The sequence below is a fragment of the Eptatretus burgeri genome, chromosome 3 (assembly GCF_056783735.1).
Source record: "Eptatretus burgeri isolate ZD-2024b chromosome 3, Ebu_testis_v1, whole genome shotgun sequence".
Classification (NCBI taxonomy): domain Eukaryota; kingdom Metazoa; phylum Chordata; class Myxini; order Myxiniformes; family Myxinidae; genus Eptatretus; species Eptatretus burgeri.
Window position 1 is genome coordinate 136,934,043 of NC_140963.1, and position 27,615 is coordinate 136,961,657.

Sequence of the window (27,615 nt, forward strand, 5' to 3'; positions counted from 1 at the left end):
TTTTGTAATTGTAAAACATACCCACCCTCAATATTATGCAGTACAGCACTGTCGGACCCCACTTTTCACGGATTCGCTATCCGTGGATTCTCTATTCCCGAGTCATAATGTGTGACCTGCTTAATGCTTACACATTCGCGCTTTGTGTGTTCACATTAAAAAAAAAAAATTCAGGACAGGTCTCTATATCCACCTGGGAAATTGGAAATCAGCCAACATCACAGCATAACATAAAAAGGTGCAAAATTCTATCCCCTTAACGACAGACCATTTATATTACTGAACTTCGAATCATCAGCAAGGTCATGGAATCCATCATCACAGTTAACATAAAATCATTCCATTTCTCCAACAGCCTCCTCTCAGATCATCAATTCATAATCAGAACTGGTCACTCTACCTTGGACATGCTGCTTCTACTCTCCCAACAACAGTCGAGGTCCGCGATATCAGATATGAGATCAGGGCCGTCTCTCTGGACACATCGTGAGCTTTTGATACAGTCTGGCATCCTGCCTTGCTCTCCGAACTGTCTGCCTATTGAATCCAAGGCAAACTCCACTCATGGATTACTGTCTTCCTCCCCTCTCAGAGTCAACGTGTGGCTCGCAATGGAACCCTTTCATCTCCTCTCCCTGTCAATGCTGGAGTACCCTGAGGCAGCGTTCTCAGCCCCCATTTTATTCCTAATTTTCATCAACGATCTCACTGACTCCAGAAAAAAAACTCTAACTCTTTGCTGATGACGCCACTCTCTGCCATGACATCTGTCATCCTTCTGACAGACAGGCAGCAGCTTCTTCCCTCTCCTCAGACCTTCACAAAATAAACTAATCAAACACAAGTTTGCTCATGTATCCATATGATTCACCCTTTACATTCTCCCTTACACCACATCATTACCTGCATCCCTTGTTTGTTCATCATCATCTATTTTTTCCCTACACCCTGCTGTTGATGTTTCCCTTTTCCTTTTGCTATGTTGAGTCCTGATTTCTTGTGTGTAATAGCTCTTCCACGAGCTTAGATCATGTTAAAAATAACCAGGGAGTTGATGTCAAAGCCACCCAATGCTTGCCTGTTTATACATTTATCGTTATTAAAAGACTAGTCTAATAATATTTTTTATAAAGCATTGCAGTGAAGTCTGATCCAAATAATTTTAAAGCAATATATGTATTTGTATGTTGTAATCAGTAAAAAATAGTGTGGTAGATAAAAACATTAGAAAGGAAATAACTTGCACCAAAAACTTTAACATTTTCATGCTCAAGCTGATGCTGACGCTCACGCCGGGGGTATCGCTTTTGCCCTCTGTTCTTCTAACAGGTGAGCTAAAAATAGGACTGCGCTTCCTGAAGATAACTCACCTAGATCAGGAGCAACAGTCACACAAACCCCACCCCCTTAGACCCCCTTTGACCCAGATTTTTTTTTTATGCCGTGAACAAACTTTGGTACATCATGGTTGATGAAGGTTGTGGTCAAGTTTTCATCAAAATCGTGTATGTAATTTTGGAGAAGACGGCAAATACCTTCTTTTTTTTTTTCGGGAGGAGAAGAGGGGGGGGGGGAGGGTCAAACCAACCCTCCCCGTAGACCCCTTTAATAAGCGCAGATTTTGATGTGGTCGACATACTTTGGTACATCATGGCTGATGAAGGTAGTGGTCAAGTTTCATCGAAATCATGTGCGTAGTTTCGGACTAGAGAGCAAATACCAACTTTGGGGGGGGGGGGTCAAAACCCTCAGGAGGGCTCTTTAGGAGGGCTCTTTAATGAGTGCAGATTTTGATGCGGTTGATAAACTTTGCGTGTGTAGTTTCGGAGAAGAGAGCAAATACCTATTTTGGGGGGTCAAACCCCCACCTTAGACCCCCTTAATGAGTGCAGATTTTGATGCAGTCGATACACTTTGGTATGTCATGGATGCTGAAGGTTGCAGTCAACTTTCATCAAAATTGTTTGTGAAATTTCGGAGCAGAGAGCAAATACCTATGTTGGGGGAGGGGGGGGGGTCAAATCACCCCTCCGTAGACCCATTTAATGAGCACAGATTTTTATTCAGTCGATACACTTTGGTACATCATGGGTGATGACAGTTGTGGTCAACTTTCATCAAAATTGTTTGTGTAGTTTCGGAGAGATGAGAGGAAATACCTGTTTTGGAAGTTTGGGACGATCAATGCCCCCTCCCCCCCCACTACACCCCCTGAATGAGTGCAGATTTTGATGCGATTAATATACTTTGGTACATTACGGGTGATGAAGGTTGTAGGTCAAGTTTCATCAAAGCTGTGGGTGTAGTTTCGGAGAAGAGACCAAATGTCTATTTTGGGGTGGGAGGGGTAACCCCCCCCCCCAAATAGACTCCCTTCATGAGCATAGATTTTGATGTGGTCAATATACCATCATTTTGTTAGACATCAGTAATGAAGCTTGTGGCCAAGTTTCATCAAAACCATGTGTTTGGTTCAAGCGATAATGACTGAAGTGTTTACGGACTGAATGACTGACGAACTGACGAACGAACTCTCTCACCTACGGACACTGCTCGATTGCATAAGCTTACCTAACTAAAGTACAGGTGAGCTATTAAAAATAAAAATGAATAAAAAGAAGAAAGAAGGAAAGAAAGAAAGAAAGAAAGAAAGAAAGAAAGAAAGAAAGAAAGAAAAACAATGCCCCCGACAATGTGGCATTTTTCAGGAACAAGTCCCCCCATGAATAGCGGGGTCTGACAGTGTATTCAAATAATTTTAACTATGCTCAGTGGAAGTCCGGTACATTGCAATTACCAAAAGTACCTGGACAGTAAAGAAATATTCATGGTGGTGGGTTGGCTTAATGATCAAATTCTGTAGTAGAATCTGGTGATTTCAGGTTTAAATCCTGACTTGAACACACTGGGAAGGCAATTACAAATTACAGAGTGTATTCCTTACCTCAATGACAGCTACAACTACATGTTCTCTTTCTCATAAGGGGGATGCTTTAATGGATGCAACTTGGAACCTATTTATAAATGTTTATTTCATTATTTTCACAGCAAACCTCTCCTCTCTCTGTGAAGGCTGGAGGCTAACAAAAGTGCCCCAAAGTAATGTTTTGGGTCCATCTGGCTCCTTATCTACAGTACATAAAGAACTACTCTGGTGCCCTGCAACACTCTCTCTTCCTTTCTGCAGATGACTCAATATTGTCCCAATGACAGGCAGACAAACAGTATCTGCATCGTTTTCTGCTGATCTGGGCTGACAAATGCAACATATCTTTCAGTCGTGGAACTCTCATAATCTTTCCCTGTCACTATGGAAGGATCATCAAGCAAATGCCACCTGTCGATTTCTATGGTCTGCTGTGAGAAAGGTTCAGTGTTTTGAACTACTCAGTCTCATCAGCCATGTCTGCCAGTCCTGCCAATGTCCACGTACCTTCCTATCGCCAATGCTTCTAGTCGGGGCTCTGGGCATGGTCAATGCATATTCTCAATGTTGTTGCCCTCAAATCAATTCCGAACACAAAGTCACATGGCACAATGTGTTGCCATGCTTGTGGACATAAGGGGTGATCACCATAGCATTGCAAAGCGGGTAGTACAGCGTTCTCCAAAATCTCTTAAGACAACTCGTAAAATCGAACAAAGTTTTACATTGAGAGGAACATAATTCACGTGCAAGTTAAGAGGTAAATATCAAGTCGAGGTGTACCATATCAAGTCTATGACCCTTGTCAGGTCAGGCCAGATTAGATCTGTGACTTGCTGCAGGTACCATGTAAACTTGTACCAACCTGTTTCATGGCCGGGTTGTCAGCAACTAAACCATCTCCCCCACCAGGTTTCCTGGTAAGGAGGGTGAAGATATGGACACCCAGCAGGAATAAAAACAAAACCTGTTAAAGGGTGGAGGAGCTCCTTTTGAGCCAACGACCATCCATATCTAGTGCCCAAATGTATCTGCAGACGTCCTCCTGCAGTTGCGTTACTGTTTATGAGGAGGTTGGTGGTAGGTTTTGCACTCCGGCCAGTGTAAAACCCTTCACTCCGCAAAACACAAGAAAAACGCAGAGAAGAGAAGAAAACCCACTCTGTGAGAGGACCTCCTGTGTAGCTGTCCTTCACAGGGCAGCTCACCGGATGACGGGAATGGGGCAAAGCTGTCGGGACCCTCACTCTTTGATGACAGGAGGATAACCATGGAGTAAACTTCTTGGGTCAGATTGCAGAAGTGTGCATCAGGGTGGTGCTCAGGTGTCTTCCACCAAACGGCAGTCTTCTTGGGTTAACCTGAGGTGGTCCATTTGAGTGGGTGCCTGGAATGCCCTTTCCAAAGAGAGGATGATCAGCTGTCTCTGTCATCATCTGAGTTCAAGCGTTTGTACATCGGTATTGCAGCACTCTCTGAGGATCAGAGACCATATCTTGGCGAGATCATAGCGGGTGGTTACACCTCCAATTGGTCTTGTAGCTCTGATGGTTACCACAAAAGGAGTTGCTGGAGCTGTGTCCAATAAGCTGACTCCAATGATAATTGAGGTAACACTGGTCATCCATGAGGTGAGTGATCTCACCATGAAGGATTCATTCTATGCCACGCTCGAGTCTGAGGTTGATCAGTGCCACAGGCGAGATACTCTTCTCATCGAGGGGGATTTCAATGCATCGACTGGAACTGATAGGGAAGGTTATGAGACATGTCTTGGTCCCAATGGGTCTGGAACTGTTAACCAGAATAGCACTAAGTTCCTTGACTTTGCAAGAAGTCATGGACTTTGGGTGGCTATTTCATGGTTTCAGCGCCCACAAGCTCATCGCTGGACTTGGTATTCCAATGCTGGTGGTGTGGCAAAAGTGAGTGACCATGTGCTCGTTGGTGGTCGCTTGAGGACGATCCATAACTGCAGGTTTAACCGGAGTGTTCAGTTCTTCAATAACGACACAGGCTTGTGGAAGCAACTCTGAGTTTGCAACATAAATCCAGGAGAATGGTACAATCCCAGCCAATGTTGGATGTTGGCAAACTCAAGGAGGAGAGGGTAGCTGAGAAGTTTGCAAACAGGCTGAGTGTTGATTTTGGGGGTCTGGGTGCTTTGGGGAATCCGGAAGGGTGGTGGAGTGCCTTCAAGATCACCATCCTTGATGTTGCCAGTAGATGTCTTGGAACTTACAGAAGGGTGAAGAATAATTTTGTCTCTCAAGGATTACTGGATACCATTGACGCGAGTCGCAGGGCCAGGTTTAATGGCAGAGCTGAGCTGTTTCTCAAACATCTTTCTTTCTTTCTCAAACATCTCAAACATCAACTTACTTTCTCAAACATCAACTCATCCTGGGAATTCTTTCAAAGAAACTTGCTCTCCCTCATGCACAGATTTATCCCCTCTCGTGTTCAGTTGTCCTACCCTTCCTCCCGCCCTTGGTTTACTGAAGCTTGTGGCGAGGCAGCTGTCCTGAAACAACTTGCCTTCGCCTCATGGAAAGCAAACCCAACTGAGGGCAATCTCAGTTCCTTCCACAAAGCTCGGAACAAGTGTGTATCTACCCTCAGGAGAGCCAGAAAACAACATCTTTCTCATCTCAAGTCTGAACTCTCAAACCTCTCTCCCTCCTCAAAATCCTGGTGGCGTTTAATCAAATCTGTTTCTGGTGTATGTTCCCCCTCCATCCCCTCCCTTACCTCAAATGGCCGCACTGCTGATTCCACACGTGATAAAGCTGAATGTCTAAACTCGGTGTTTGCAGCTAAATCTTGTGTCCTAAACCCATCACTATCTCTACCCACTTTACCCAGTCGCACCCAACTGTCCCTGGACTCTGTATCCTTTTCTCCTGACAAGGTGGAGAGCTTGCTTTCAAACCTCGAGTCAGATTCTGCAACTGGTCCAGACGGCATCAGCCCACGTGTCCTCAAAGCCTGCTCTTCTGCTCTTGCTCACCCTCTCTCTGTTCTATTCACCCTCTCATTTGCCCAAGGTCATCTGCCATCTGCTTGGAAATCTGCTAACATCACTGCCCTGCATAAAAAAGCTGCAAAAACAGATCCCTCTAACTACAGACCAATCAGCCTTCTCCCAATCATCAGCAAGGTTATGGAATCCATCATCGCTTCAGACATGAAATCCTTCCTCTTCTCCAATGGCTTGATTTCCAATCATCAATTTGGCTTCAGACCAGGTCACTCTACCCTGGATATGCTGCTTCTGCTCTCCCATCAATGGATGGAGGTCCTCAATGCCAGACAGGAAATCAGAGCCATATCCCTGGACATATCATGTGCTTTTGACACAGTCTGGCACCCTGCACTACTCACCAAACTCTCTTCCCATGGTATTCAAGGCCATCTCCACTCATGGCTTGCAGACTTCCTCTCCTGTCGCAGTCAACGTGTGGCCCTAAATGGAGTTCTTTCATCCCCTCTTCCTGTGCAGGCTGGAGTTCCTCAAGGTAGCGTTCTGGGCCCTGTTCTTTTTCTGGTTTTCATCAATGATCTCTCGGACTCTCTGGAAAATCCTCTATTTCTCTTTGCCGACGACTCCACCCTCTGCCGTACCATCTGTCATCCCTCAGACCGGCAAGCAGCAGCTTCTTCGCTCACTGCAGATCTGGATAAAATCACAAACTGGTCCATCACGTGGAACGTGTCTTTCAGTCTAGACAAATCTCACACTCTCACTATGTCTCTTCGAAAGGACCGTTTCGAAACCCCCCCCCCCCATCCACTTTCTCAACAATCCTCTGGAAGAAGTCTTTTCTTTCAAGCTTCTGGGTCTCACTATCTGCCATGACCTTTCCTGGGAAAGTCACATTTCCAACCTCGCCTCAAAAGCCAGTCGCCGACTGGGAATCCTCCGTCGTGTAAAGTCCTTCCTCGGCCCTCTTGAGCTCCTGACCACTTACAAAGCATTTGTCCGTAGCCTGATGGAGTACTGCTCTCCACTCTGGGCTGGTGCTCCTGCCTCCCACCTTTCTCGGCTTCACGCTGTCGAAACCAGGGCATTTAAGATCATCGGCATCTCCCGCAATGAAGCTGAGTCTTTGGGCCTCTCACTCAATCACCGCAGGTTGGTCGGTGGTCTTTCTGTCTTCTACCGACTCCTCTCCAGCCTTGCCCCCCCTGCTCTCTCTGCGATTTGTCCCCACCACATTTCCACAGGGCGCTCAAGGTCCGCCAACAACCCCCTTCTGGTAAAACTACCAAAATCACGAATCACTGCTCATCTTCACTCTTTCATTCCTCTTTTTTTCCGCCTTTGGAATAAACTTCCCCACTCTATTCTTTCCCATTCTTCCCTCCAGGCTTTCAAAACAGCTGTTCACCACCACCTCTTATCTTCCCCCATCCAAATCCTCGATCTTTTCTACCCCCGATAATCCACCCAAGCCCACTTCCTTCAATTCCCCTGCTTTCCTTCCTGAAAGTCCCTGTAATGTCCATCTTCTCTTCGCCATGTTCCCCGTCCCATCCCCATCCCTCTCCCTTCCACAGTTCACCGAATGTGTGTTCCCCACTGTTTTGTCCCTTCCACTCCCGCCCCTCTTGTCTCATGCCTCCTTGCTGTGAGTTGTGTGTTAGCTCTCATACGAGCCTCGACCAAGGTATACAAAAAAAAAAAAAAGTGAAGACACGCTGGGCCGGTTACTTTGAGTGGCTGTACCAGGCTGATCCACCAGTTGTTGAGGTGGATGTCAGGGGTGTTACAATCCCAATTGATGACCCTTTATTCAATGGTGATCCACCATTACTTGTGGAAAAATAGGCTGCGGTGAACCGGTTGAAATGGGGTTAAGCTCCTGGAATTTGTGGCATCCATGCTGAACTTCTCAAGGCTGGTGGAAATGCTGTACTCATAACGTTGCATGCAATGCTGTGCTCTGCCTGCAACGCAGGCATCATCCCAACTAACTGAAAGAGGGGCCTTGTTATCCCTTTCTGGAAAGGTAAGGGTGATTGTCAGGACTGCAACAACTACTAAGGGGTGATGCTGCTCTCAGTGACGGGCAAAGTCTTTACTCGGATAATTCTTGATATGGTTCGCCACCATCTGCTTGAGCACCAGCACCAAGAGCAGTCAGGCTTTACACCAAAGAGGTCACCGATTGACCGTATCTTTGCTCTTCGGGTCCTCACGGAACGGAGACGAGTTTCAGCAGGGGCTGCTTGCAGCTTATGTTTATCTTTGCAAAGCATTCAATTCAGTGAATCGGGATGCCCTCTGTAGGATTCTTGGTCTTCGTGGGATGTCACCAAAACTGATCAATCAGATGTCTGAACTCTACTCTGGTACTGAGAGTGCTGTGAGATGTGGTGATACCATCTCTGACATATTTCCAGTTGTTACTGGAGTTCTTCAGGGGTGTGTACTGGCCCCACACTTTTCAGCACTTGTATGGACTGGATTCTGGGGAGGATGTCAGAGAGATAAAGCTGCGGTGCATCGTTTGGGAATGTCAAGATCTCTCACATTGATTTTGCAGATGATGCAGTCATCTTTGCAGAGACTCTGGATATGCTTTTGGAGGCACTCGAGGTGCTGAATGAGGAGTCAGAGCCGCTGGGATTACGCGTTTCCTGGGTCAAGATAAGGTCCAGTCATTCAATGACATCTTGGATGCTGCTATCTTGTCTGTACCTGTTTGTGGTGAGGATGTTGAGGTCACGGAGAGATTGACTTACCTTGGCAATGATATTCATGTCTCTGCTGGTTGTGAGCCAGAGGTCAAAAGATGCCTGGGTCGGGCCTGGGGAGTCATGGATTCACTGGATCATGGGGTGTGACACTGTCGGTAGCTGTGCAGGAGCACGAAGTCTGAGTGTTCAGGTCCTTGGTGCTTCCAGTCTTGCTCTACGTATGTGAAACTTTGACTCTGACCAGGGATCTGAGACGGAGACTTAATTATTTTGGTACCAGGTCTCTTCGGAGAAGCCTTGGCTATCGCTGGTCAGACTTTGTGCCCAATGAGCAGTTGCTGAGAGAAGCTCAAATGAGATTTGTAACCTGTATAGTCCATGAGCACCAGTTGCAGCTGAATGGAAATGTGGCTCATTTTCCTGATGCTGATCCTGCTCACCATATTTTCTCAGTGAGGGAGCCTCGTGAGTGGAGGAGGCCAATGGGCCGACCATGTGCCTCGTGCTTGCAGCAGCTTGATCAGCATCTCAAGGAGATGGGGATGGGCAGGCATCTGCCTGGGGGATGGCGAGACGGAGACTCCTAGAGTACCGGTGGTAAGTGGACGCAGCGACGTGCTGCTCCGGTGCAAACTCCCATCCCTGACCTGAGACCTGACCTGTATATTTTTGGTGTGTATAAGCAGTGAAAATATTGTATAAAAATAAGAGGTGAAGGTGTTCTTGTCACAAATCTGAGCTTACGTGAATCATGGTCTGCTGAGTTGAAAACCAAGGAGAGAATTTTATGAATCACATCTTTGGATGGAGGAACTTCCCCACCAAAGCAGAACCGGGACACAACATCCAAGAAGAAGCTGCTCAGAAGCTTGCGGAAATGGTCATGCTTCTCAACCACCACTCTGGAATGACATCAGAGGATTGTTGAGTCAGTGGAATGCTTTAATATGAAATAATGTGATAGATCTGCTTTGAGACATTATGTGCAGCACTCAGAGCATTATAAAACACTTGCAAGGGTACCCAGCATAGCCTGGTGCTGTTCTAATGCTGTTGGAATTTTGAAGAAATCAAATTTTGTTTTTTTCCCCAATTTTTTTTTGTTGGGGCTGAAAACACTTCCCTACACCCACTCAGGAATGGGGTCGGAGATCATTTAATATCTCAAGGAGATCATTTAATATCCCATTGTTTCGCTGATGGTAATACTAAAGGGGGGAGGGAAAAAAAGGGAGAGAGGGGTGGGGGGGGCGAGATAACACATTACCTTTCACGTAGTTACAAAGGTTTAGGCACGACAGAGTGATTAAAATTTTTTTTTTTTAAATCCAACAAAATACACATTTTTTTCCTTCAAAAATTTTCAGGTTTTTTTTTGTCAAAATCACTCACTGATGAACCTCTGAAAGTTTGACGGAGATCCGTTCAGGCATCTCTGAGAAAAATGGCAAAAAGCACGCATGCACGCACACACTTCTCTTATAGTATAGATTAGCTCACTGGATATTTGAGGTGACAATGAACTCGAATTCCTTTGGAATCCTTGCACCGCATTCCTGACAAGTAGAATCTGTCTCCGTCCAATAAATAAGGCACTTCTTGCAGAAAACGTGCTTGCAGGGAAGAGCGACTGGATTCATGATGGCTCTTTGGCACAACCTGCACTGCTTTACTCCACCACTGCACACACAGCATGACCACCACAGGTGACCTCGATGAACTCGGAGAAACACAGAATTTAATTACATTGGATAATTGGTTAAAATGTGTAAAATACCAACTGTAGCAGGTGTTTGGTTGTGCAAGGCTTATGCATCACCGAATGGAACAATTGCCTCAAATAAGCCTTGCACGACCTGGCAGTTACAATATAGTTGGTGCTTTTTTTTTTTACACTCAAGGGTGAATTATCCCAACTGCAAGTTATTCTTTGCAAATTTGAAGCAAGATGACTCGTCATTATTATCATTGACACATAGATTGCAAAGTTGCTCGTCTTATTCAGAAAAGTCAAAACAAGTAGAGTAACTCAATGACATTGTCCTAATGATTTGAAAATCAAAAGCCTTAACATTGCAAGTTGTAGTTTATTGTTAAGGAGACCTAGCTGCTTTCTTTTTATTGTCATGATGCAGGCAATGGGATATATCACTAAAATATGCATTCATTTGCCTCCCCCACCCCAATAACACATTAATTTGGCTCCACCACCTGCTCCCTCACACCACATCTCTTCACCACTCCAACAAAATGAAATGAACACAACTCCAGTTCTTGGCTTCCCTACATTTTTGAATTCATCGTAACCAACTTGTGATGTGATATTATATTATTTTCAGCAATTACATCTTTACATCTTACTATAATTCACCGTCTGTCTGTTCCCAGGTACCACAAAAATGGCTGAACCGATCGCAACCATTTTTGGGGTGTGTAATCCTGGGACCACTTGGAGTAAAATAGGCATAAATATAAAGACATGACCCCCTTGACGGCTCCCGTAGGGAGTGGGTGCTTCTAGTATATCCAATTACATATTAGGTACGAGCAAGTACCACCCGTTGTTTCGCTGACAGTAATACTAAAGGGGGGAGGGAGAAAAAGAGGGGGAAAGAGGAAGAGAGGGGTGGGGGAGAGAGAGCTGGGAGAGTGAAGAGGTGAAGGGGAAAGGAGAGAGGAGGGAGAGGGAGCAAGGATGGGTGGGGGAAGGGAAGGCAGGCGTGCGGTGGAGCATTAAGTACAATTCATACCGTCTCATCAAAATGATTCTGCAGAGAATAACAGTGACAATGAGAAACAGAGACAGTGAGAGACAGAGACAGCGAGAGAAAGCGAGAGAGAGGGAGAGGTGGGGGTAGGGGAGTTAGCAGAAATAATATGTAATGCTTTATGAACACACACACACACACACACACACACACACACACACACACACACACACACACACACACACACACACACACACACACACACACACACACACACACACACGCTTGGCTATCATCAGCAATTCTTCAGGAATTGGCAGGTTGGAGTCAGTGTAATTACCGACTACAGTACTTACTGTATACAACACGTTAATACGGCAAACGGCTCAAAATCGGGTGTTATTTTACAAGCCGCTCAGGGTGACGGAGCACGAACCACTGGTTCAGGGTGATGGAGCACGAACCACTCGCTCAGGGTGACGGAGCACGAACCACTCGCTCAGGGTGACGGAGCACAAACCACTCGCTCAGGGTGACGGAGCACGAACCACTCGCTCAGGGTGACGGAGCACGAACCACTCGCTCGGGGTGACGGGGCATGGACACTCGCTCGGGGTGACGGAGCACGAACCACTCGCTCGGGGTGACGGAGCACGAACCACTCGCTCGGGGTGACGGAGCACGAACCACTCGCTCGGGGTGACGGAGCACGAACCACTCGCTCGGGGTGACAGAGCACGAACCACTCGCTCGGGGTGACGGGGCACGGACACTCGCTCAGGGTGAAGGAGCACGAACCACTCGCTCGGGATGACGGAGCACGAACTACTCGCTCGGGGTGACGGAGCACGAACAACTGCCTCGGGGTGACGGAGCATGAAACACTAGCTCGGGGTGACGGAGCACGACACACTCGCTCGGGGTGACGGAGCACGAACCACTCGCTTGGGGTGACGGAGCACGAACCACTCGCTCGGGGTGACTGAGCACGAACCACTCGCTCGGGGTGACGGAGCACGAACCACTCGCTCGGGGTGACGGAGCACGAACCACTCGCTCGGGGTGACTGAGCACGAACCACTCGCTCGGGGTGACGGAGCACGAACCACTCGCTCGGGGTGACGGAGCACGGACCACTCCCTTAGGGCGATGAAGCACGAACCACTCGCTCGCGGTGACTGAGCACAAACCACTCACTCGCGGTGACTGAGCACGAACCACTCGATCGGGGTGAGGGAGCACGAACCACTCGCTTGTGGTGACGGAGCACGAACCAATCGCTCAGGGTGATGGAGCACGAACCATTCGCTCGGGGTGAGGGAGCACGAACCAATCGCTCGGGGTGAGGGAGCACGAACCACTCGCTCGGGGTGACCAAGCACGAACCACTCGCTCGGGGTGACGGAGCACGAACCACTCGCTCGGGGTGACGGAGCACGAACCACTCTCTTGGGGTGACGGAGCATGAACCACTTGCTCGGGGTGACTGAGCACAGACCACTCGCTTGCGGTGACGGAGAACAAACCACTCAGTCGAGGTGACGGATCACAAAGCAATCAGTGGTTCTTGTGAGAAGTGAGTGGTTCTTGCTCGGGGTGACGGAGCAAGAACCACTCACTCCGCGTGACCAAGCACGAACCGCTCACACAGGGTGACGGAGCACGAACCACTCCCTCGGGGTGACGGTGCACGAACCACTCGCTCGGGGTGACTGAGCATGAACCACTCGCTCGGGGTGACGGAGCACGAACCACTCGCTCGGGGTGACGGAGCACGAACCACTCGCTCGGGGTGACGGAGCACGAACCACTCGCTCGGGGTGACGGAGCACGAACCACTCGCTCGGGGTGACGGAGCACGAACCACTCGCTCGGGGTGACTGAGCACGAACCACTCGCTCGGGGTGACGGAGCACGAACCACTCGCTCGGGGTGACGGAGCACGAACCACTCGCTCGGGGTGACGGAGCACGAACCACTCGCTCGGGGTGACTGAGCACGAACCACTCGCTCGGGGTGACGGAGCACGAACCACTCGCTCGGGGTGACGGAGCACGAACCACTCGCTCGGGGTGACTGAGCACGAACCACTCGCTCGGGGTGACGGAGCACGGACCACTCGCTCGGGGTGACGGAGCACGGACCACTCCCTAAGGGCGATGAAGCACGAACCACTCGATCGCGGTGACTGAGCACAAACCACTCGCTCGCGGTGACTGAGCACGAACCACTCGCTCGGGGTGGTGGAGCACGAACCACTCGATCGGGGTGAGGGAGCACGAACCACTCGCTCGGGGTGACGGAGCACGAACCAATCGCTCAGGGTGATGGAGCACGAGCCATTCGCTCAGGGTGAGGGAGCATGAACCAATCGCTCGGGGAGAGGGAGCACGAACCAATCGCTCGGAGCGAAGGAGCACGAACCACTCGCTCGGGGTGACCAAGCACGAACCACTCGCTCGGGGTGATGGAGCACGAACCACTCTCTTGGGGTGACGGAGCATGAACCACTTGCTCGGGGTGACTGAGCACAGACCACTCGCTTGCGGTGACGGAAAACAAACCACTCAGTCGGGGTGACGGATCACAAAGCAATCACTCGGGGTGACGGAGCAAGAACCACTCACTCCGTGTGACCAAGCACGAACCACTCACACAGGGTGACGGAGCACGAACCACTCCCTCGGGGAGACGGAGCACGAACCACTCGCTCGGGGTGACGGAGCAAGAACCCCTCACTCGGGGTGACCGAGCACGAACCACTCACACCGGGTGACGGAGCACGAACCACTTGCTCGGGGTGACGGAGCACGGACCACTCACTCGGGGTGACGGAGCACGGACCACTCGCTCGGGGTGACGGAGCACGGACCACTCACTCGGGGTGACGGAGCACGGACCACTCGCTCCGGGTGGTGGAGCACGAACCACTCGATCGGGGTGACGGAGCACGAACCCCTCGCTCTGAATGACGTGGTGCGACAAAAGCATCTGCAGAGAGTGAACGATTCACTCAACGAGGTAGCGCGGCACCGCTGTTGACAATGGGCACTCGGCAAGTGGCTTAAGCACTCATGCAAGCACTCAAATTGAGTGGTTGATAAGGAATGGTTGCCAGGCTATCGCTGAATCCCAGAAAGAATCCCTTTAACTTTAAAACCCAGCCTGGTGTTGGCTGAGTGGTTCGGGTGGCGGCTTGGGATCCTAGGGTCCTGAGTTCCAGCCCCGTTGGCCGCTGAATTAATACACCAAGGGGTTGACTTAGCCTGTCATCCTTCCAAGGTCAGCAAAATGAGTATCAGTGTGCACTGGTGGAGGGGCACTGCATCAGCGACACAGTCGTGCTTCCAAGAAATGATAGCTACCCTGGCAGCTCAGCTTCCAAACGCAAGAAGAAGAAGAAGAAGAAGACTTTAAACAACGTCTTCACCACGCACGTAGCAGTTGATGAAATAAAATTAAATGAAATAAAATGACTTTATCCACAAAAAAGTTGCGGCTTCATGCAGAACAACCCTGGAGACATTCCAAAGTGGAATCGCCCGTGAAATAAACATTGCAGAGGAAAGACTTCGAGAAAATGCGTCAATGGAGATCAGGAGAGTGCTCATCACTCCCCCGATCTCCATTGGACATAGTCCGGCACCAAAGCGTCACCTCTAATCCAGAGGCCTCGGCCCGGCAAATGTCAAACAGACAAAGATTACATGGTCAACATTTGTTAAACATCAAAGGGAACCACGCGTCTGGATTTTGGGCTAATTTACCCGAATCAGTATGGTATACCGATAATGATCACATTCATCATTTAAACATCAGATGCACCTCCTGACTGTTATGGTGAGCATCGCCACGGATTACGTCTCACACAGTAAAACCGCATAATCCACAAAGAACAACCATCCGTCTGCCACCCAGATGATTGTTCCTGCTAATGCAAACCATTCAACCTGGAGGCAAGTGATCGGCAGGTAAATCGAAACACGTGGAGTGTGATGAGCACTCCCCCGATCTCCATTGGACTGACCATTGAAAATTTGTCTTGAGTTGTCCTCCCCTTCCTCCCGCCCATGGTAAACTGAAACTTATGGTGAGGCAGTTGTCCTGAGACAACTTGCCTTCACCTCATGGAAGGCAAATCCAACTGAAGGTAATCTCAGTTCCTTCCACAAACCTCAGAACAAGTGTCTCTACCCTCAGGAGAGCCAGAAAACAACATCTTTCGAACCTCAAATCTGAATTCTCAAACCTGTCTCCCTCCTCCAAATCCTGTTGGCATCCAGTTATGTCTCTTTCTTGTGTACGTTCCCCCACCATCCCCTCCCATACCTAAAATGGCCACACAGCTGACACGGCACGTGAAAAGGCTGAGTGCCGTAACTCCGTGTTTGCTTCTAAATCTTCTGTCCCAAACTGATCGCTTTCTGTACCCACCTTACCCAATCACACCCAGCTGTCCCTGGACTCTGTGTCCTTTTCTCGTGATAAGGTGGAGAACTTGCTGTCAAACCTCGACTCAGATTTTGCAACCAGTCCAGACGGCATCAGCCCAAGTGTCCTAAAAACCTGCTATGCTGCTCTTGCTCACTCTCTGTTCAATTCACCCTCTCATTTGCTCAAGGTCATCTGCCATCTGCTTGTAAATCAGCAAACATTATTGCCCTGCATAAAAAAAGGTGCAAAAACAGATCCCTGCAACTGCAGACCAATCAGCCTTCTCCCCATCATCAGCAGGATTATGGAATCCATCATCGCTTCAGACATTAAATACTTCCTCTTCTCCAATGGCTTGATTTGGATGGAGATCCTCAATTGCAGACATGAAATCAGAGCCATCTCTCGAGATATATCGCGTGCTTTTGATACGGTCTGACACCTTGCCCTGCTCCCCAAACTCTCTTCCTGTGGTATCCAAAGGCCATCTCAACTTATGGCTCGCAGACTTCCTTTCCTGTCACAGCCAACGTGTGGCCCCTCAATAGAGGTCTCTCATCCCCTCTTACTTTCCATGCTGGAGTTCCTCAAGGCAGTGTTATGGGCCCTGTTCTTTTTCTGGTTTTCATCAATGATCTCTCTGACTCTCTGGAAAATCCTCTTTATCCCTTTGCTGATGACTCCACCCTCTGCCGTACCATCTGTCATCCCTCAGATTGGCAAGCAGCAGCCTCTTCACTCTCTGCAGATCTGGATGAAATCATACGCTGGTCAAACACGTGGAACAGGTCTTTCAATCCTGACAAATCTCACACTATGTCTCTCCAAAAGGATCATCTGGAACCCCCCACCATCTACTTACTCAACAATCGTCTTGAAGAAGTCCTTTCATTCAAGCTTCTGGGTTTTATTATCTGCCATGATCTTTCCTGGGAAAGCCACATTTCCAAGCTCCAAAGCGAGTCACGGACTGGGCATCCTCCGTTGTGCAAAGTCCTTCCTTGGCACACCTGAGCTCCTGACCATGAACAAAGCTTTCATCTGCAGCCTGATGGAGTACTGCTCTCGCCTCTGGGATGGTGCTCCCAACTTCCGCCTCTGACCTTTCTCGGCTTCACTCTGTGGAAACCAAGGCATTTAAGATCAATTGTATCTCCCGTGATGAGATTGAGTCTTTGGGTCGCTCACTCTCTCACCGCAGGCAGGTCGGTGGTCTTTGTCTTCTTCCGTCTCCTCTCCGGCCTCCCCCTCCCCCCCCCCCCCTGCTCTGTCTGAGATACGTCTCCTCCATATTTCCGCAGGGCGCTCAAGGTCTGCCAGCAACCCCCTTCTGGTAAAATTACCAAAATCAAGAATCACTGATCACCTTCACGCTTTCATTCATCTTTTTCCCCACCTTTGGAACAAATTCCCATGGTCTCTTCAATCGCATTCTTCCCTCCAGATCTTCAAAACAGCTGTTCAACACCATCTCTTATTTTCCCCCAATTGAATACCACAATCTTTTCTACCACTGCCAATCCACCCCAAACCCACCTCCTTCAAATTCCCTGCTTTCCTTCCTGAAAGTCCCTGTCATGCAAGGACCTAAAGTCCCTGCAGTGTCCATCTTGTTTACCCTGTGATACCCCGTGCCCATCCCTCTCCCTTCCACAGATCTCCTCATGTCTCTGCTCCCCACTGTTTTTTTCCTTCCCTCTCCCACCCCTCTTGTCTCCTGCTGCCCTTGTTGTGTGTTTCTGTGCGTTGGCTCTCATACGAGCCTCCACAGTGTATACAAAAAAAAAAGAGTGATCCCTGCCTGAACAATCAGTTTGTACGTAGCGGGTGGGACCGACATGTTTTCCTGTGCCATCCCGACATTGAGAGTACTAGTTCTCCCTCTGATTAAATAATATTTAAATGGAGAGTTTGAAATTAATGACTGTGCATTCTTGCTGTTGTTATCATCACATAATGTACATATCTGATTTACAGTACCTGAAGTGCAGTGTACTCGAGCTTTCATTGCACATGCGCAGCACATTGATGATGCATTTGAGTGTTTGTAAAGAAGAGAAATCGCACTTCTCCAGTACCTTGGAGCATGGGGGATGGGGAGTGCAATCCATTGTAACACATGTGCATTGTATGATTAATTTTAAATGGGGTGAACAGAAATTTTGTGACCTGAAGTAAAAATCAAATAAAAGACCAAACACTGCACTGGAACCATCAATTAAATTAAAATGAAGATGCAAAAGATGAGGTGTTAAACAAGGCAATTAAAGATGAGGTGTTAAGTATTTTGGTACAACATCTTTTTCTCCTTGGAGCACATTCACTCATATATATGTGATTGCTCGAGTTATATATTAAGCCACTAACTTAATGATTAACCCATGTGGGTGAAGATCCACTAAAATAGTCATTGGGGCACTCCATGTTACCTTCCAGAGAGACAGAGCATAATTGTTCACAATGGTTATGATCTCAGCACTTTCATGCTCTTCTATCATCCGCTCCAGGAACAGATGAACCACCAAAATACGCTTCCAGTGCACCCTGATAAGAAGCAAAAAATAATTAAATATATTTTAAGCTGGTTGAAATATAAATGTAGATTGTTTTATGAATCAAAAACTCCAGCTGAAGAAAAATTATTGAGGAACATTATGAAAAACAAGGTTGAAAAGAATGAAAAAAAATATTATAAATTAAAATTCCTCTGTCCAAAAAGGTAGAATTACCACAATCTTAATTTTCTTGTCTATCGCTGCAACCAAAGATTCAGGTTGCTTGGTATTGGTGTGTTTGCTACCTTAACTTGCTCAAGTGTGTTTTTGTAGGGTCATCCAGGAAGCATTCACTCGGCCCTTCCAGAATAACATCCATGCTTGGCTGTATTGAGATAACCTGACGGCACCAAGTCGCAAACCCCTGGTGCTGTGTCTGGTATTGTTGTAGATCGAGAAGATGGAGGCACGCAGAAGCTGCTTCTAGATCCAACTGTTTTCAACACACATTGAGTCAGTCTTCATTGGGGTTTGCACTAAACCCTTCAATTGAATGTCATCCCCAAAAGTATGTACAATTTTCAATCAATGAATCATATTTATATCGTATTTATGATTCAATTTCTTATTATCGAATTTATAGTTTTAAGTAAAATCACAAAGCATTTTACAAAGAAAGATGTAAGGAAAGTAAAAATGAAGAAAAAGCAACTGCAAAAAGATGGGATTATCGGACGTATTTCAAAGCCGTAAATTTTGAGGCTGTGCGATTTTTAAAAGGCAGCGAGTTTCACAATTGAGGAGTAAAGCTGAAGAATCCTAAATTTCCAAAAGTCTTCATCTCATGCAAGGAACCACCAGGAGATTACCATAGTTTGACCATCGTGTTCTTGCAGGGGTGTAAGGTGTGCTTTGGTCAGAAATTCATGGAAGAACCAATTAACATAACGGTATTTAATAGTCTTCAATGGAGGTGAAGGTTTCAGCAAAGGAAAGATAAAAGTGATAACTGAGTGTTCTGAAAAATCAGCATTTCAAAATCAATACCAGTCGGATGATCAATATCATGGGACAAAATGGGATCCAGAGTATGACGATGAGCATGGGTGGGACAGCCAATGGTGCTGCCACAGATGTCATTGCAACCTTTTAAGTTTGGTTGGTTTTCATGTAAACAAGTTCCCATAGCATTGGAAGTTGTGCAAAAGAATTACAATAAAGAAATAAAATTTAATATCCAGTATATGTGTGTGTGTGTGTGTGTGTGTGTGTGTGTGTGTGTGTGTGTGTGTGTGTGTGTGTGTGTGTGTGTGTGTGTGTGTGTGTGTGTGTGTGTGTGTATATATATATATATATATATATATATATATATATATATATATATATATATCTTCACGATTGGTGTTTATCAGAAAGGGAACATCATTAAAAATAGTTAGCTCCGTCGAAATCATTTTTTTCCGGTATCGATATACCAGTGGGCTCATACCAGCAGATATAAAAATTAAATAAACTTTTTTTTTAATGCAGGTTTAAAAAATACGTAATGGTCCAATAGTCCATTACGCATTCATACATGACAAGCATATCATTGACACACGGTAATTTTTCAAAGTATCCCCACAAGGGGACTTTTTTCCCCATGTTGAGAACGGTTATTTTACTTCCAACTTCAACTTGGAGTAAAAATGATTCGCCATTCAGGTATGACTATCGTACAAGTGTATAGTGGATCGCCGTGTCGGTGTGACTATTGCAGATCGCCATACCAGTATGACTATAGTGGATCGCCGTGTCGGTAATTGACACAAGCTTTCCAAAACACACCCAATTCATATAAAATAACCACTTGGCAATTGCATTAAAACCAACTGTGAGGGCAAAGAAAAACGCGATTGCATGTACGATTCCCGAGTGCTGAGGGTTAATAGTCAAAACTAACTGTACCTACTTGCTGGTACATCTTGACATTTTATGTTCCACTGAGCTCGGTGTTGCCGAGTGCATCAAAGCTTTTTAAATCATGTATAGTATTCAAAGATCGGAAACACCGTTCTTCGATTTGTTGGTACCGATTGTGTACAGCCTTTTGGCTGCTGGCTGCATCATTGGTTAGGAGTGTGGCTGTGATACTGATGCAGTGCCCCTATTACCAGGACACTGGTGCTCATTTCACTGACCTCGGAAGGAAGACAGGCTGAGTCAACCCCACCTGGTGTTAATTCAGCAGCTGACGGGGCTTCAACTCAGGACCCTAGGATCCCAAGCCACCACCCTAACCACTAAGCCAACGCCGGCCTTGCTTTGATGGTGATATCCCGGTTATTATTTTCATCCCATTTTCGGTATACCGGTTTATTCATAATTCCAATACCAGTATATCGATATAAATAGAAGGACTGTGTATTGATTTTTATGCTGATGGATTCCTGTGTAAATTTTATGGTGGTAAGGTAAGAAGTAGTCAGGTATTTCTGGATAATAATAGACGTGTGTGCGTGTGTGTGTATGTGTATGTGTATGTGTATGTGTATGTGTATGTGTGTGTGTGTGTGTGTGTGTGTGTGTGTGTGTGTGTGTGTGTGTGTGTGTGTGTGTGTGTGTGTGTGTGTGTGTGTGTGTTTGTGTGTGTGTGTGGTTTCTTCTTGGCCTCCATCTCTCCTGTCTTTTGTTCATATTTCTTTGTCTACGGAGGGGTGAATATTGCAAATCGTTTTTGTGAGGCTCACCTGGCTGAGCCTGGATGGGTTTGAGGATAGAGGAGTAGCAGCTGAAACCTGAATCCGATCCAGATTCTTCCTGACGACTCCATCTTTGTCTATTTGGGTGTCTCCTGATGCTCCAATGCTGTATTTGGTCCATTATTTGATTTGTTGTTTAAAGCCTCCTGTTTTCGAGTGAGGATCGTGAGGACTTGGACACAAATGCGCAACGAGAAAGCGAATTGCACTTGAAGAGGAAACAGCATGGACTGTTTGACCAGCACACCACAGGCTATGAGGCATGGTTGGCTGCGGAGCCTTTGAAAGAGGGTGCAAGACATTTTATTGTGGCCGTCCCGTGGGGTGGGACGGCCCGGAAGATGGCACACCCACAGCTCCAGGAGACTAATGATAGGGACCTGCCAGACATCAAGGTAGTCCCAAAGTTTCCGAAGGCCATAATCGTGTATAATGCGTCAGTTTTGTGTTGGAGTTTTTGGAGTTGACGGTTAGAGTTGGAAACCAGTAAGAGTTGATTTTGAGCTTTGGCCATGCCAACATGAGCAGGATAGCTCCTGCCATCCTGCTCACTCCGAGCCTATACATCACAATCGTGCCAGCTTCAAGCCAGCCAAAAGTTCTTGCCTGCCCCATTGTTTCATGTGAATCCGTTACTTATTTATTGGCGATGCCATGAAGGGGTTATATTAGGCTTTAATGCTTTATTTCCTTTCATTGTACAAAAGTGCATGTGCCTCCCTACTCTTTGTCCTTTGAGCGACTGTTCTGTTCCAATTAATTATCTATTTGTGTCTCGTCTCTCCCCTCCCATATACCTTCAATAAACTATTATAATTGTAAAGGAATTTTTTTCCCATTTCTCTGCCTTCCCGCATGAACACCATCAGTTTCGGCTATTTTGGATGAACCTTGGGGAATCCTAATAATTTTGAACAGAGTTTAACCATCGCTGCAGAATCCTTAGAGCCATTTATAAGACCTCTGGCTCAGAGTGACTGTGTTAATGATGCCTCCAATGCAACAATAAGTTTGCTGTCAATTTAAGTTAATAGGTGTGAGAGCCTTTCTGATGCTTAAAATGTCACGTTGGATAGGGATGTCAGGCAGTCGGAAGGAAGTACAAGTACAATAAAGGTTGTTCTCATTCGTGAGATACAATGCGTGTGTGAATCATATCCAATTTAAACTTTCACCTTCGATGAGTAAGATGCAATGAATCAATGAAAAATATCCTGAAGGAGTGAAAATCTGTGCACCATAAGGGCTGCTTTTCCTCATTCAAAATTGATGGAGAAAACAAAAAAAGGTGAAAAGATCATGGAGGGGGAGGGGGAGGGGGAAGACTGTGGGATGTATCCTGATCAGATCTGAAGAGTTCATTTGTTTTTGTGATGAACACTTTATACTATAATTACATTTAATGTACAGTATATGTTTGTGAAATTCTGGTTTTCTGTTCTTTTTCCCTCCCCAATGGGATATTTTCATTGCAATACATCAAAACAGATAATTGGAAAGCAGATTTTTTTTTCTACTCATATAAGCCCTTATCCTTTATAGGTCATCCTCCGAGCTTTTTCTTCTGCTGAGAATGAAACTGCTGAATTGAAGGCAAGTGCATGACTGGAAAGTGGGACGACAACTGAAAGAGCCTGAGGATGAAGAGTTAATTGAACCCAAAACCATATCAATGGATAATTGAAAAAGACAGTTGAACAAACAAGTACTTAAAACCATGCATCTACATCGTTTGACAAATCAACTACAAATCAAAACACTAGGTTGTAAAACAAGATTCAAATCACTCATTTTAAACTTCCCAATAATTACACCACGTTTAGGAAAACACACACAACCACACACAAACATACCAGGCCAGGTTGTTGCTGTTCTCCAAGTCTAAGCTTCTGCAACAGTGGAGGCATAACATCTGGAAAATCTTTCACCAGTTGTGAGAAAACTTGGAAACGTGGACGCAGCTTAGAAAGAACAATGTGCAACGAAGGTAGTGACAACACCTGGTCTCCACTTTGATGGGCAGCCCGATGCAAAGCCGAGCTCAGTAGCTTGAAAATGACATTGTACAACAAGGCAAATTAATGTTTTTGTCATGCGTAAAAAGACAGCTGTAAACTTTAACAGAATTTTAAATTACTTGATAAACGTTACGTTCACACAATACACAATTATAATAACATTATTTTAAAGGACAAAGAACAAAATCATGTACTTTTGTTTGTTTTCTTTCTCTTATTTACCAGCAAAAAGGCACAATGTAAGAGATACTCATTATGCACCACCTCTGTCATCACATAATATATCAGCATTCCATAAAATTTCAGCAATTTTTTTTTGCCATGAAAGAAGAGAAGCTACTAAAAACTAGAAGGGCACTCAGTAGAGCGCATACCTCCGCCATGTAATGCCTGATCCACGAGAACATATCGGGCCCAATAAATTTTTTAAATATCATGCTATACAGTATAGTACTACATCGTTTTTGGCCCTATCTCAACGGTGAAGAATCACTTTAAAAAATAAATAATTCTCGTATCCAGACTGGATCCGGATCTTCACCAAAATCTAATCAGTTCATTCTTGTCACACACCCAACCTGTCCACAAAATTTCATCTGGATCCGTCCTCAACTTTTTGAGATATCCTGCACACAATCAAACAAACAGAGAGACAGGTAGACAGAAAGGGGTAAAAACATAACCTCCTTCACCTTCAGTGGCGGAGATCATAAATAGCGCAACACAACATGCACAAACAGTGAAAACAAATTATCAGAAGGCACACACAAGGATGTAAAATTACTGCTGTCACTCCCTCTCTATATACCGCCATCACTCCATCTCCACACACCGCCATCACCCTCTACACACCCGTCACTTTCTCATGACACACTGCCATCACTCCCTCGCCACACACCCTCACTCCCTCCCTCTCCACACACTGCCATCAATCCCTCTCCAACTCCTTCAAATTATTTGTGCTTCAAGAGTTGATTGTACAGCTTTCATGGCTTGGAGATTATTGTACCAGAACATCAAGTTCCGAATAAGAATCTCTTACCTCGTGTTCTTCTGAAGATGACAGCTGCATTTGAATGCGCACCAGGTCATGGCAATACAGTTGCAGATGCTCAGGTGACCCAAGGTCAGAAGAAAGGAGATTGGCAAGTGGGGAAGAGTGCAATTGTTTCAACAAAGCTTCTTCCGCTGGCATTTCAATCTCAACTGTTTGGCGAAAGAAGTAGAAAGACAGGTCCTTGGTCTTCGTATGACACTCATTTATTTGAAAAATACAGATTACACAAATAGGTAAATGACCTTGAAGCTCTCACCACTGTATTGCTGCACCTTCTTCCACAACTTCTCGATGTGATCGTGAATCAGCCAGATGAAAGGCAGCCGAGTTGGAGCTTGAAATCTCCCTGGCATGTTTGAGGACATTACTCTTATGAGCTGTCTCGTTGGCCTGGGACACACAGCAAGCCAGTACCTTACGTTTGTAACATTGTGCCCTCGCATGGCAATCAAGTTATTTGTTAAAAAGCATTGAAATGCAATTTCTCATCTAAATCATCCACAAAAGGGTTGTTTTGTTCAATCTGAAATGTTCTTATGGATGAGTGTTTTTTGGTAGTACCGTACAAGTTGAATACAATCAGTGGAAAGTCTTAAAAACGTAAAACCTATTTCACATCCCTGTACAACAAGCACTTGTATCCTAAACATTGCAGAACAATAGTCAAGACCATGAAGTTGAGAGTCTTGTAAGATTAACATAGTACAAGGTACGTTAACCATATTTTTACCTGAATAGTTTCTATAGTGAACTGAAATCTGGAAAGGGTAAGTTATCCTCCATCTTCTTATGGTGAGATAGATGAGAATAAGTAATTTTGTGGTGGGAAGGGTTGAGGGGGAGGTGAGGGGTAGGTATGGGGGTTTGCAATGATTTTTAAACCATGCAGCAAAAGAATAAACATTTATTATGTATATGGGAGAACAAGCGAGGGAGTCAAGGAATTGAGAGAGAGAAGGAAATGGGGAAGCACAATATAGAAAAAACATAAGATTAAGGGAAGTGGGGGGGAAGGGTGATGCATTTGCAGAGGCGAGTTGGGGAGGGGGGAGTCAGGCCAGGTCAGGTATGAGAGCATGCGCCAGAGCAGCAAGTCGCTGCGTCCACTTTCTGCCGGTACTCCAGGGGCCTCCATCTGGCCATCACCATCTCCTTGAGATGCTGATCAACCTGCTGCAACCACGAAGCATGTGGTCGGCAAATTGGCCTCCTCCACTCAGGAGACTCCCTCGCTGAGAGAATCTGGTGAGCAGGATCAGCGTCACGAAAATGAGCCACGTGTCCATACAGCCGCAGCTGACGCTCACGGCCTATGCAGGTAACAAATCTTATTTGAGTCTCTCTCAGCAACCGCTCGTTGGACACAAAGACCGACCAGCTATAGCCAAGGATTCTCTGAAGAGACCTGGTACCAAAGGAATTAAGTCTCCATCTCAGATCCTTGGTCAGAGTCCAAATCTCGCATCCATAGAGCAAGAATGGAAGCACCAAGGACCTGAAGAGTCGGACTTTCGTCCTCCCGCACAGGTACCGGCAGCGCCACACCCCATTATCCAGTGAATCCATGACTCCCCAGGCCCGACCCAGACGTCTATTGACCTCTGACTCACAGCCAGCAGAGACATGAATATCATTGCCAAGGTAAGTGAATCTCTCCATGACCTCAACATCCTTGCCACAAACAGGCACAGACAGGACAGCGGCATCCAAGATGTCATTGAAAGCCTGGATCTTAGTTTTGAGCCAGGAAACCCGTAATCCCAGCGGTTCCGACTCCTCATTCAGCACCTCGAGGGCACCCGAAAGGATATCTAAAGTCTCGGAAAAGATGATTGCATCATCTGCGAAATCAAGGTCAGAGATCTTGACATGCCCAAAGGATGCACCGCAGCTTGATCTCTCCAACATCCTGCTGAGAATCCAGTCCATACAAGTGCTGAAAAGTGTGGGGGCCAGTACACACCCCCGACAAACTTCAGTAACAACTGGAAATAAGTCAGAGATGGCACCACCACATCTCACAGCACTCTCAGTACCAGAGTAGAGTTCAGACATCAGATCGGTCAGCTTTGGTGGCGCCCCACGAAGACCTAGAATCTTCCAGAGGGCATCCCGATTCATCGAATCAAATGCTTCACAGAGATCAACATAGCAGCAGCCCTTGCCGAAACTCTCGTCTGCGTTCAGTGAGGACCCGAAGAGCAAGGATACGGTCAATCGTTGACCACTTTGGTGTAAAGCCTGACTGCTCTGGACGCTGGTGCTCAAGCAGATGGTGGCGAACCCTATCAAGAATTATCTGTGCAAAGATTTTGCCTGGCACCGAGAGCAGCGTCACCCCTTGGTAGTTGTTGCAGTCTTGGTGATCACCCTTCCCTTTCCAGAGAGGGCCAACAAGGCCCCTCTTCCAGTCAGTTGGGATGATGCCTGTGTTCCAGGCAGAGCACAGACCTGCATGCAACGACACGAGTGCAGCATTTCCACCAGCATTGAGAAGTTCAGCATGGATGCGACAGATCCCTGGAGTTTTTTACTCCATTTCAACCAGTTCACCGCAGCCTGTGTTTCCACAAACGAAGGTGGACCACAGTTGATTGGAGGGTCAGCAAAAGGGATTGTAACACCCCTGACGTCCAACTCGACAGCTGGTGGATCTGCCTGGTACAACCGCTCAAATAACCGGCCCAGCGGGCCTTCACTTCGGACTCCTCTGTCAAGAGCCTCCCACCCTCTGCTCTAACTACAGTACACCGAGGGATGGGCTTGGATGAGCGCAATGCGCGAATTCCCCTGTAAGCAGGACGAGAATCACCTGACCACAGCTGATGCTCTACCCCCTCACAGATTCCTCGCACATAGGCCTCCTTGTCCACCCTTAGCGCACGTACAGTTTTCCGCCTCAGCTCCCTGGACAGCTCATTCAGCCTGGCCCTGTGACTCTGGTCAATGGTATCCAGTGTCCCTTGAGAGACAAAATTCTTCTTTGCCCGACGGTGAGTTCCAAGACATCCACCGACAACATCAAGGACGGTGGTCTTGAAGGCACTCACAACTCTTCAGGACCTTCCAAAGCACCCAGACCCCCCAAATCTCAACTCAGCTTGTTTGCAAACTCCTCAGCTACCCTCTCATCCTTGATCTTGCCAACATCCAGCCTCGGCTGGGATGGTACCATTCTCCTGGATTTAAGGTGCAACTTCAGAGTTGCTACAACAAGCCGGTGGTCAGTATTGAGGAACTGAGCACTCCAGTAGACGCTGCAGTTCTGGATCATCCTCCAGCGACAATCAACGAGGACATGGTCAATCTCCTTTGCCACACCACCAGTGTTGGAATACCAAGTCCAGCGATGAGCCTGTGGGCGCTGAAACCATGAACCGGCCACCCTAAGTCCATGACTTCTTGCAAAGTCAAGGAACTTAGTGCTATTCTGGTTCATAGTTCCTGACCCATGGGGACCAACACACATCTCATAACCATCCCTATCAGTTCCAGTCGATGCATTGAAATCCCCCAAGACTAGAAGTGTATCT

The 27,615-nt window shown here is 46.7% G+C and overlaps 1 protein-coding gene across 3 annotated transcripts in view; it reads right to left on the reverse strand.

Annotated features, from left to right (window-relative positions):
• Positions 1–27,615, reverse strand: part of RNF213 (ring finger protein 213) — a 645,256-nt gene that overhangs the window by 126,127 nt on the left and 491,514 nt on the right. For all 3 annotated transcript variants that reach the window (XR_015056656.1, XM_085875806.1, XM_085875807.1), the window contains 8 exons: positions 24,339–24,472; positions 24,068–24,231; positions 22,861–23,055; positions 18,572–18,759; positions 18,201–18,315; positions 17,752–17,849; positions 10,130–10,309; positions 9,374–9,531 (listed from right to left, as the gene is read on the reverse strand). Coding sequence is in view for 2 of the 3 variants with exons in the window: in XM_085875806.1 (XP_085731932.1) it covers positions 9,374–9,531; positions 10,130–10,309; positions 17,752–17,849; positions 18,201–18,315; positions 18,572–18,759; positions 22,861–23,055; positions 24,068–24,231; positions 24,339–24,472 (1,232 nt within the window). In the remaining variant the exon portion in view is untranslated. The remainder of the gene's footprint in view (positions 1–9,373; positions 9,532–10,129; positions 10,310–17,751; positions 17,850–18,200; positions 18,316–18,571; positions 18,760–22,860; positions 23,056–24,067; positions 24,232–24,338; positions 24,473–27,615) is intronic.